Source organism: Lontra canadensis, unplaced genomic scaffold (genome assembly GCF_010015895.1).
Source record: "Lontra canadensis isolate GAN:19392208 unplaced genomic scaffold, GSC_riverotter_1.0 scaffold9, whole genome shotgun sequence".
NCBI classification, from domain to species: Eukaryota; Metazoa; Chordata; class Mammalia; order Carnivora; family Mustelidae; genus Lontra; species Lontra canadensis.
This window is the reverse complement of record NW_022631003.1, coordinates 12,038,365-12,050,473: the sequence shown is the minus strand read 5'-3', so window position 1 is coordinate 12,050,473 and position 12,109 is coordinate 12,038,365. Positions and strand designations below refer to the sequence as shown.

At 31.3% G+C, this 12,109-nt stretch overlaps 1 protein-coding gene across 5 annotated transcripts in view; it reads left to right on the top strand.

The window, feature by feature from the left end:
• The window catches only part of CPSF6 (cleavage and polyadenylation specific factor 6), a 34,438-nt gene extending 22,588 nt beyond the window's left edge, over positions 1–11,850 (top strand). For 2 of the 5 annotated variants that reach the window (XM_032854853.1, XM_032854851.1), the window contains 2 exons: positions 80–272; positions 6,967–11,850. In XM_032854853.1, coding sequence (XP_032710744.1) covers positions 80–266 — 187 coding nt within the window. In that variant the 3' untranslated portion in view covers positions 267–272; positions 6,967–11,850. Of the gene's footprint in view, positions 1–76; positions 273–352; positions 474–6,966 lie in introns of those variants that run through there. The other 3 variants (XM_032854852.1, XM_032854849.1, XM_032854850.1) reach the window with 2 other exon arrangements.
• Positions 11,851–12,109: the final 259 nt, after the last annotated feature.

Sequence of the window (12,109 nt, the reverse complement as noted above, 5' to 3'; positions counted from 1 at the left end):
AAGAATTTTTTGCCTTGGGTACTTTTAACCACTGCTGTTCATTTACAGAGAGCATTAATCCAGTAATTTCTTTTAGAAGACGTGAACGATCAAGAGAGAGGGACCATAGTAGATCACGAGAAAAGAGTCGGCGTCATAAATCCCGTAGTAGAGATCGTCATGATGATTATTATAGAGAGAGAAGCAGAGAACGAGAGAGACATCGGGACCGGGACCGAGATCGGGACCGAGAACGGGACCGAGAGCGCGAGTATCGTCATCGTTAGAAGAAGGTGGGTATTCCTTGTTCCTGTTATATTTAGCATATGTGTTATTAACAGTAATTATAACTCCAAGGCTATTGTTTATACAGTATATACCTACATTTTAAGTGGTCCAACTACTTGTTCTGAATTTAATCTTCTGGAAACATCTGAGACAAATGACAGGTGAGTAATGACAGGTAAAAAAAAAAAATTTGATGTTTTATCCTTGAATATTGCTGAGTTAAAACTTTAAGATTGTTGATGGTCTTTAGAAAGCAAGAAAACAATCAAGAGGACTCATGTCTACTTCTAAAATCTGAAAATTGGAATTGTCTTAATTATATAGATAGTTTGCATGTGATTTGAAATACAAAATACAGGAAGTTAATTCATACACACGCACACAAACGTGCGCACACACACACACACACACAGTGCTTGGACTTGTAAAAGTAAATTGAAAGTTTCCCTCCTTGAACTGACTCCCTAAAATTTTTAAAGACAATCTAACACTATAATAGCTTATAATACAGGAGGATGGTTTCTCAGCATTGAAAGAGCTTTTGTACTTAAAAGAATACTCTTTAGAAAAGACACTTTTCTTGGCATCTGGTTTTTGTTTTAAAATAAAACATATCCTTTAATTTGCAAAGAAGATATGAAACTTAATTAAAATGGATTCAGGGTACTCCATATCTAAGAATTTTAAGTTGTATCAAATCATGCATCCCAGGTTAGAATAACCTTGAAATAATTTTCTTTGATGTTTCATTCATAAACCATAATCATGTGTCTTTTTTTCTGTATTTTAAAACTATTTCTTGTGTACATTTTTCATAAAGCGGGAAGTTGTCTGTTTATACTTCATTTTCACGTGTTTTTATTTTTATATTTGTGAACAGCATTTATTCATGTGAAAAGTAGGGGGAGGGCACTGTGAGACTTGTGCATGTGACACAAAGGATATTCTGTAAACAAATAATTTTTCTTTATATGTTGGTGGTATATCCAAATTAAATTAGGCTTAAACAAATCCCTTACAGGTAACTACTCTTTACATAATTATTTTCCATAATCATGGGAAACCCTGAAAATTTAGTCATGGTAATTGTTAGTATTTAAGTTGTTACGGGCAAAATCAAAGACTATCAAGTGTATGTAATTTTGTGGCAGAATAGCAGTTTCTTTAACTATAAGAGATATATCTTAGCATATGAGATCCTTTTTGAATGATACTATTTATAAAATAAACATGTAAGTCTTATTTTTATGGTACATTAGCTATTACATTTTCACAGTTTTATGGGCTATTTGAAGTGAAAGGCCATTTTTAATACTTCCCTAGCATTTTGACCATGCATCTTAAATATTTATCAGAACTTGAATTTTAAAATAATTTTCCATGTATTGTATTATAGAACTTAATATAAATCCCAAAACATTTAGTATGAAGCAAAACATCTCTCACTTTAAAATGAGCTCATTGAAATTAATACTGCTTTTGGATGTAAGGATTAATTAAATGTTCTGTCATGTAAATTTAAACACTAAATTTTAAAGATGTAGTTTTTTCCCCTTTGGGTTGAATAAATCTTAATCCCATTTTAGGAAAAAATTCTCAGTATCCATCAGTTGCTTAAGGTGAATTTTAGCCAACTTACTTGAAATGCTTAGTTGTATCAGCCATTTCATTTATGGTAAAGTACAGGTTCTATGAGTTATATCTTTATTTAGACTTTGCCAGTTATCAGCAAGCTTCTAATTATTGAGGGCATAATAATGAAACTTCCATAAATTTTTAAACATCTCCAAGATTGGATGTGCCCATCAAGGAGCTTCTGAACCAGATTATACCCAACGTTAATGATTTTTCTTCCTGGTTTCAGTTAAACTAGCATAGTCAGCCAGGTAAACTCCTTGAAAAGTCCACTGTTAATTTTAATACTTTGAATTAACTAACATTACATTCTAGTAATGGGTACACCTAACTATATCATGGCTTGAGTTTCATTACATTCAGACATTAACTATGAATTCCTAACTTGAAAACTATGGTTGACATTTTTTCCTAATCACTGATGTGTACCATATCAAAATTCCCATGTTTTGTTTGTACATTAATCAAAATTGAGTTGTAATATTGTTATGTGCCTTCATCCAAGCAAAATTTTACATAAGCATTTCTAGGGCAAAAAATTCTGTTATCCTGGAATATTGTACCTTTGCTATACCAAACAATATTTATTGCGGATGTAGATGTGAATTTACAGGGTTGGGGACTAGGATTAAATATTTTCAAGTGAAACTTCTAAACAAACAAGAAAACTATCTGCACATTTAATTATTATCATAATAGGGTCTGTTGACCTTTTTAGAAGTTTTTAAATATGAGTCCTTTTGAGCTTTCATGTAAATCTTAAATGGACTAAATGGAGTACAAGTAACTTGGAAGCTAACTTGAATGTCAGTAAGCGTGTATATAAATAAAACAATAATGTAATTTATTATTAAAATGATGAATGGCTAAAAGGGCAAGTTCTTAATTTAACTGGAAACTTAATGATGTCAGCAAGCTGTTAATGTCTGTCCCATCTTAATTTTTTTTGTGTTTGAACTGTTGGTAATGTTAATTGCATTCTCTCATTTAAAATATGTATTAATTTTTCTAAAAGCATTCAGTATCAAGTTCAAATAGGTAATACTTTAATGGGAATATCAGTATTGTAAATTTTCAATATGTAAATACCTTGTATTTCATATTCTGTAATTTCTGCCTCTATTCTCAGACCACTCTGAGCAAAACAAAAGTAGTTCAGTGTTTTAAAATTGTACACTTTTTACAGAAATAATTTTCACAGTTATTTTCTTTTAGATTGCATTCCTCTTATCGTTTGGAACAATGCCACACAGCAAATTTCTGTTAATGATTCAGGGGTGTTTTTTTTGTGTGTACAAAAAATAATGAATCCAAATTATTTTTTAATATACTCTTTATTCATGCTTTTTCTCTCCCTGAAATGAGGTTTTACATATTTTCAAATCATTGTCCATTTCTTTGATAAAATTTTAAGCATCTTGTGTGGAAAAAGGATTAAATAACTACACTTTGTTGTAAGACTTAATCATAGATACCATAATCTCAGGTTGTGTTGTTATTGCACAAGATTTAGGGTGGTTTGCATTCTTTACTTAGTTTATAGTTTTTCATTAATGTAGGAAAAACAAAAAAAGCCAAAAGAATAAAAAGGTTTTTTTATATGCTGAGGTGTACAGCTCCTTAAGATTTAGTGTTACTTTGAGGCCAATGTGAAAATTAAGTTCTCTTAACCATCCAATGAATGATACTGGTGGTAATGATACTTAAAAATTATTTCTGCAACTCTTAGGTCATCTGAGATCTGCCTAATATTATCCAGCCTTGTGTTTGTGTTCTCCCATATGTCTTACCTGCTGTGCTTCATCTGGATATGCTAGTTTTCACTTCTTTTGCTCCAGGTTTTCTTGCTTTTAATATTTGTAAAACCTTACTACACAGCTGTCTTAACTGAAGTGACAGGAGGGTAGGAAGTAATCCCGAGAATGGATGTATAGTGTGTTTTTTGCTCACTGTGGTTTAAGAATGGGTTTTGTTTACAAATGATTAATGTTCCCTGTTAAAAGAAAATTCAGTGCCAATGTGAGTCACCTTGCTCTCACCTTCATCTCAGTGTGAAATTTACTACCATTGTTTTAGTTTGTAATTTAGATCACTTTGAATTAAGTAATGTTTTGAATGAATATTTAGTTAGCATTGTTTTAAAGAAAACCTAATAACCGAAAAGGGGTAAGTGTGCCGCATATGCTATGCATATTTACTAATTTGCCTTCTGTGGTAGGGTGTTCTAATCCTCACAGGAAATTCTCAATCACATAAGTAGCTTATTTTGAAATGTCCATTTTGTGAAATTTGGGGGACAAAGATGAGTTTTCCTTGACTGTGGTGAGGTTTATTTCTATAGTGAACTGCCCTAGAGCAACAGTCTTGTATCTGTTTTATAATATAATGAAAGACTTTAGTTAAAATGAGGTAAGGTAAGTACTGTGACCACAGGTAGAAAGAAGGAAATTTACCAAATGTTGTGGTAGGAAGGGAAGTTTTGTAAATACTTAAAATAAACAGAATTTTCATGTACTATGTTTTAGCCACTGCAAGAAGGAATTTTGATTTATAAGAGTTGACTTATATTCAGAATCTTCTATTTGTTTTGCCCGCTCCATCCCCATTCCTGTCATTAAGGAGAAATTTTCAGAAAAGAGAAACGTGAATTTTATTTCACTGAGTTAATAGAAGCACATCTCTAAAAGTATATTGGAATTTTTTTCAATTCAATATTCACTTCTTTTAATTGATTATTAATGTGAAAGCCTGTGAAAGAGCCATATCAGATACATATTTGAATCTTACTAGAAAGGTGAATTGGCCATGAGCATAGAAATACTGATGCTAACAAATTTACTTAGATGAGTTTTAACAGAAATGCTCATAATTTGAGCTGTTAGTATTGGCTTGATCTTACATTATCTCAAAATACAGGTGCTTCTCTGTATTGGAAATTTTACTTAGTGCTTACTTTAGAGACTTCACTGGAGAGCTGTAGATTACATTTGTCTTAGTTTTTTTAACAGGTGTCTACATAGATCTTCCTTTTATAATTGATAGCTAAAACTGTGTGACTTTGACATTAACATATTTGACTAAATGGTATTCTGAAAACATGAGCATTGAATGTATTTGTCACTTTTAAGCTTTTTTGATATCTTTGTTTATGTAGATGTCTAACTAGAAATTTGAGAGTTCCTATGGGATTGGATTATTGGAAATGGGTTGTATTGCCTTCAAATTTGCTTCCGTTTGAGATTGTAAAATTTGTATTTCCAAATGGATAAATGTAAAGTGTTTAGAAAGAGAAATAAAAACTGTCAGACTACCCCCAGATTTTATGTCTGTATGGTAAAAATGAGAGAATTTTAATAGTAAAGATAAATGAAGTATATTCAAGCGAAAGATGAGTGTATTTGTCCTGCAAAAAAGATGTGTGTTACAATTTCACAAACAGGATTCTCTGCAGAAAAAGTAGTAAAATTCTCCTTTGTGGAGTGATGAATAAGAGTAAGTTGCAGTGTATGCCACATGTTTTTTGGAAGGAATGGGTATTTTTTGTTCGCTGTGACTTTAATTTTTCCCTCTTTAATGACCGATCTCTCTCTCTCGCATCATGACAAAAAGGTTAGGGAGATAACATACTTTTTGCAGTAAGATTTATTTATTTCCCAGCATCTTTTCTGGTTAGAACATATTCCTTATCTGTCTTTAATACCAGTTTTTAAAAATACATTGCAAAGAACAAAAATAAAACCTGTGAAAGCTGCCTTTCTAGATTTTTTCCCATGAAATAATTCCACCTAAAGCTTCAACATAAGATAAAAGTACAACAAAAGGTAACATTAGAAATGGCTTAAGTATCTCATTTAAAAATACAGGGAAATAGAAACTCTTTAAAAGAGAAAGTTCAGGATTAAAACATCTGGGGTTTTTGTTTTTTGTTTTCTTTTGCAGTTGTAAAATTTAGGTTTTTACTGCTAGGCAGTGTGAGTGCATATGTGTATTGATGCTCTGAAGATGCTTACAGCCTAGTTGGGGAGGAAAGGACATAAAATATGACATTTGTAGTTGTGACAGAATATTAATTACTCTTAATTATAAAGCAAAGTACTTTCCAATTTTATGGCAAGCATATCACTAAATATTGTGCCCTTTACTTCTTACTACATCATCTTATTAAAATGCTCTCTTGGAACTTACATTTTAAATATTTGGTGTTTCAGTGATGACTTACATGCAAGTTAATTGAATGTTTCTTTTGTGAACCTCTACCTGAAGTTTGCATATTTTTGTATTCTTGAAATTTTAGTTTACCAAATTGATTGTTTTTTTTTTTCGTTGTGTGAGTTTTCAATGAAATTTATCATTGTAGATTCTTTTTTAGCTTGTTTTTGGTTAGCTTATATACCACATTAGTTATTTCAATATAGGTGGAATAGAGTGAAAGTAAAGTAAATGTTTTAAATTTGTATTACGTCTAAAGATTTGTACGTGGATGTCATATTTATTTAAATGTGCATACTGAGCTATATATAAATTTTATTTATAAATTTTGTAACATGAAACAGTTTGATTTATAACATTTGCAGAAGTTCCTGTATGCTGTCAAATAAATACAACTAATTTGTAAAATAATTGCATTTTATATTCAGTTCACATTTAATTGTTAATGAGTTCTTTAGAATTGGTATGTGGGTGAATGAAAAATATTTACATTAAAATCATTCAAGCATTTTCCCATTTATTTTTGTAGTATGCATACTTTAGAAAATGACTTATAAATGTTTCCATCATCACAGAAACAGCAGCTGCTATATTTTCATTTTTGCTTGTCACTAAATTAATAAGGCAGTAATAACTAAGAAGCATGGAATCAGAATGTCTCAGTTTTAATCAGCACATAAATTGGGAGCATTTCTCCACCATAAAGGCAGCTACTGTTTCAGTTAATGCTTCTTGTGTTAGAATACGTAACAGTGAAGTAGATGCACGACTTGTGTTATGTATAGTTAAGCCAGCGTTTTTCTGTGTATTATGGGGAATAGCAAAATCTACATCACAAATTTTGACACATTACAGCTGAAGGAAGAGGAACACCTTCCAAGACAAAACAGTCTTCATGGGGGAAAAATGACGCTTGTCCAGCAGTTTGCTTCTTGTGATTGAACTGAACCTGTAAGGATTCATGGATAAAATGAACAGGAATAGATCTGAATAAAGCAAATCTGCATAAATGGTAACCAGTAGCTCTACTTTTATTTTTTATGTTGCTTAACTGTTTTATTTGAAGGAAACCTGTGTGATTTAAAAAGTTATAGCTTTTGCAACTTTATTACTGGTTATATACATTTGGCCATTATAATGTGCAAGCAATTGGAAAAAAAACGTCAAGTAAATGCTTGTTTTTATAGTAGTTTGTTCTTGTTAAAAATGTTCATATGATAATGTCTGTAAACAGCACCACTTTGATTACAATAGATGTAGTGTTGTAATAAACTGTTTAATGGGGCTGATGTGTAAAGCTGTTCAAGTTATTTGATGTTTACACCTCAGGGAAAGTCTTGTGTTCAGCAATATCTAAAGATAATGTTACTATGACATTTATACTGTCCTTTAAAAAAGCATTGCAATAGCGTTTTTGGATATGCACCAATCTAATCTTGCGTTCAGTGAATTAAACATACTAATTAAGTGTCTCTTGCCCTTGATTTTGATATTAGAATAGGTGATTACATGGATATTTAATATTTCTATATTCTGCTTTTCTAGCTGTTTTTACCTAGTTAGCTTGTGATTTTGCTGAATGGTATGTAAACTTGTAAAATTTCACAGACATAGCAATCCAGTCGATGTGTTAGGGGTCAAAAAAAATTTTGTGGTTTTAACATTTTAGTAAAAACCCATACGTTATTTGCTACAGTAATGCAGCTTAATGACAACACAGATGTACTGAAACACTTAATTGTAAACTGCTAACATTGAAGAAATATTTTGACAATTCTGATTGGATGCGGCAGTTATTTGCTGTTTTATATTAATAGTGCTTATGGTTTATTTTTGAAGCCATAGGCAGTGTAAATACAGCCGTGCAGCAGACAAATGGGAGTAAGGAGATCATTAGTTTTATTTTCTGGTTACTATAGATTTTGGAAGGGCGTGATGCTTACTAATACCGAGTTGTAATCTCCTGTATGTGTAATGGGTGATAATAGGTTTACCCTGTCACCAGTTCAAGGAATCTTACGTGTATTCATGCAACCTTCTGATTCATGCTAGAGTTACTTAATCAAAGATTTTTTTCAAATCTGCCTTGCATATAGACCCACATTAAAAGCACTTGGCTGGCATGTGTTCTTAATTACAAAATTAGCATAGGCAGGGTGACAACTTGATTAGATACTTTTATAGGAAGGTCATTCCGAATCACTATTTCAGAAATTTGAGTTGAAGTCCTAGGCAAGTTTAATTTGTTATTGATCTGATTATCTTTTGAGTGATCTGATAATACACATTGGTTTTTTTAAAAATACAGCCAAATTTTAGGGCAGTGCTTAAAAGTATTTAGTTACCCTGAATATTATGTCATGTGCAACTTACAGAAGCCCTCCAGAGATTTGCAATGCAGTTCTTCCCTTCCATTTTGCCCACTATCACACTAGTTCTTACAAAATTAGCTATTTCAAGTTATTCCTATTATTGCTAGTTTTATTTTAAAACATTTTGTGATTAGAGTATTTGTGCATGGGATCACTGGCGTTTATCAGAACTGTTTGCTCTCAGAAAAATTTTTCAAGTGTTCTGTCTTGTTGAAAATGCAATTGCCTTTTTAACATTATTTGAGAGTTGAATCAAAATCAGTTTTCTTGTTTTGTGTGTAGGTGTTTTGTCATTCCTTAGCTTTTATATTTTAATCACAATGCCCTAATGTGAAGAAGTATGGACATAAATATATTACAAGGGAAATTAGTTAATAGTAAGCTTAAAAGGTAAGTAAATGTCCATGAGAATAAGATACTTTCTGACATTTTAAAAATGGAATTCTAAAAATCTAACCGCTTGAACTTGAGATGAAACTGGAAATTTTGTACTAATTAAATCATTTATCTTTTCGGGGTTTTTTTTGTTTTTTTTGTTTTTTTTTTTATCAGTGGAACCCTTTAATTGCTCATTCTATATATCACTCTTCTCCCTACGTGGCTGATTTCATTACATAACTTTTGTTGCAGACAATGTGAGTGTCCTAGAATTGTTTGCTGCTAGTCCGTTATTTTTAAGTGTTGTCAGAAGGAAATACTTTTTTGTCCATTAATTTTTACAGTCATCTTCTACCTGATAACACACGAATGTATAGCACTAAAGGTGAAAATTGCAAGCCTTGTTTTATTCTTCTTATCCCTCTGTCATTTTTGAGCTAATGTTATTTGAAAACTCTTTCTTTTTTTTTAACATGTAAAAACAATCCAAAGAGATAAATCATTACATAGACACCAAAAAAAAAAAAAAAGAGAGAGAGAAAGAGAGTTTCAGAGATCTTTTCATTTCTTTTTACTAATAATTGTAGTGGACATGAAAACAAATTTGAGTTTAACTGTAAACCATAGGCATTTATTAGTGCTATACGGTCACATTCCTTTCAGCCAGTAGTTACGAATGAGTGATGCAGCACCTCTGTGGTATTGCTTCTGAGGCAACACTTTGAATCGATTTTGCTGCTTATAGTTAAAGGATATATGTTTTGGAAAGGATATTCCAATGTAAATTTGGAAGTGTTTATTTTGTCAGTTTTCATAGACAAGATTTGGAGTAAGTTGCAGTGGCTATTGATCATAGTTTAGCCCATTTAATGGCCCCTTTACCTAGAATATTCTTAAGCAGTTAACTACAATTTGGAGTTCACAGATAACTTATGGATTGTAGCTTAAGGTATTATTTTCATTTAATTCTCCTGTGGAGAATACTGCTTTGTTTTTTACTAGTTTAAGGTCAGTTCTTAAAATAAACACGGGATTTTAATGAATGTTGTATAACATTTTATAGTGAAAGGGGAAAATTGTTGGAAGGGTAAAGACTTTCTCTTTCCCTTATGTATTTAAATGTGCCAATAACCTAAATACATACTGTTTTATACAATGAAATGCTACTATGAGACTTTCTGTTGGAGTGCTCTCAACATTTTGGTTTTCATACCTGAATGATCATTGCATTTTCTGTATTTTATAAGATGGCTTCAATTTTGTGTTTTAAGCTTCAGCCTGTTATTTTAAGAGGAAGTTTATGTTCTGATTCTTTACTGAGAATACAGTATTGAGAGTCTTAACTGTTTTACAGATAACTGCCTTTTAAATTTTATTCATTAAGTTCATTTGCATCCCATAGCCGTCTGTAAATGTTTCCAGCAGTTGTATGTACTTAAATGCACGCTTATCCATTGTACATATTAGATGTTTTTGTGCTAAAATATATTAAGTGGGATTTTTGTAGCAAAGCATTCTATTTTTCTGTTCTTACTCTGTGTGTGTGTTGTTTTTTTACATTAACCTTCAGTTTAAACACTGGAGTATTTATTTCATTTTTTTAGCAACTTGACTCTTAGAAGCCTTAGACTAATTTTTTAATAAATATTCAACCAAAAATTATAAATTTCCTAAGATGTGGCCTTACATATAGCATTCCTTGTGTTTGTAATGTGAGATTTTTGACTAGAGAAATCAAAAGATTCTGGATTAAAGTTTCCTTGTAAGTTGAAATAGAAAATGTGTTAAAATGTCTAGGCTTCTGGGAGGAAGTTCTTACACTCTTCTTTCTTGGCATTAGAAAGAAGCAATATGAATTTTTACAAATATTCAAGCAATTGTATCCAGTTTAGATTGATTTAGGTTTGTCTTAACCAATGTTTCTTTAAAATTTCAGGTTGTTGGCATTCACTCTGAGTATGCAGCTACTGTGGTTTTTGTATGGGACATATAAACACTTGGTTAGGAATAGACAGATTTTAATGTTTTAAAGACTTCCTGCTATATTAACATATTGTAATAGGAGTCTTAAAATATTAGGTAGCATTTAATTGAAGTCACACAAATCCTGAAATGGTATCAGCGGATAGTAAATACTACAAAAAGTTTTTCATGTGCGAGCATCCTAAAATTCTGCCATGGGTGTAAATGTTCTGCATTAATTTCATAATTGGACAGACCCTGCATTAAGTAAAAACACTTCATTTTGAAGATGTTTTCTTTTTGTCACACTGTTACTTCATAACACTTCTCAGCATTCTGTAAGTTAAATTATTTTAAAAGACAGTGGTGAATTCGTGTTTATTTTTTTACTTTGAGAATTGTAGTACTCAGGTGGTATTTAATGGGAAAGGATCCTTGGGGTAAATCATAATGTATTCTAAGGAATGCATCTATAACATTGATGACTTTAGCCTTAAAAAAAGGTCTATTCTTACTCTTCTTCCTCTTCATCCCATGGTATATTAGCAAAGTAGTTTACAGCCTTGTACAGCCTTACAAAGTTGTTTTACAATTTTTAATGGAAAGCCCTTAACAAAAAAAATTGTATCATATTACCAGTATCCATGAATTAACTAAATCACGGTTTGTAAATAATTTGTCTAATACCAGAAGGCCAAAGAAAGTCTTAAAATTTTAGCTATTGACTCTGGTGACTTCACAATAAGATTTCTGTGCAAAAGGTAAGGTGATATTTGATCAAATAGACATCTTTTTGGTGTCCATGAGAACTAGACTTCCATAATAGCTTCTATTAAAAAGCTCATTCCATTTTATTAAAATGTTTGTAATTGCAATTTTGTGTTTAATGTTTACTTTGTCTTTTCTTTCTTTAGCATTTAGGTGACTGTTCAGCAGTTTGCTATATGGCCATTGTTGGCCCTAAACTGCATTAGTAACAAGCATGGTATTTATCTTGTATTGAAAATAAAACACAGTTTTGATAATACTTTACAGTTTGTCCTTTTTATTTGGTTCATAATTTAACCATTGTGTATGCTATGAATAATTCTTATCTATTGGTAACATGCAGTATAACAGAAATTGGACTGTTGTCTGTATTTATTCTTTAAGCCAGCCTCCTAACCAGTGGTTATTTTCTTCTGTATTGAATGTTGATGGTCTTTAAAGCAGATGATACCTAGCTTAAAATTAGGCTTTCAAACATAAAAACAGCTCTAGGTTGTTTTATTCTCAAACCTTGGGTT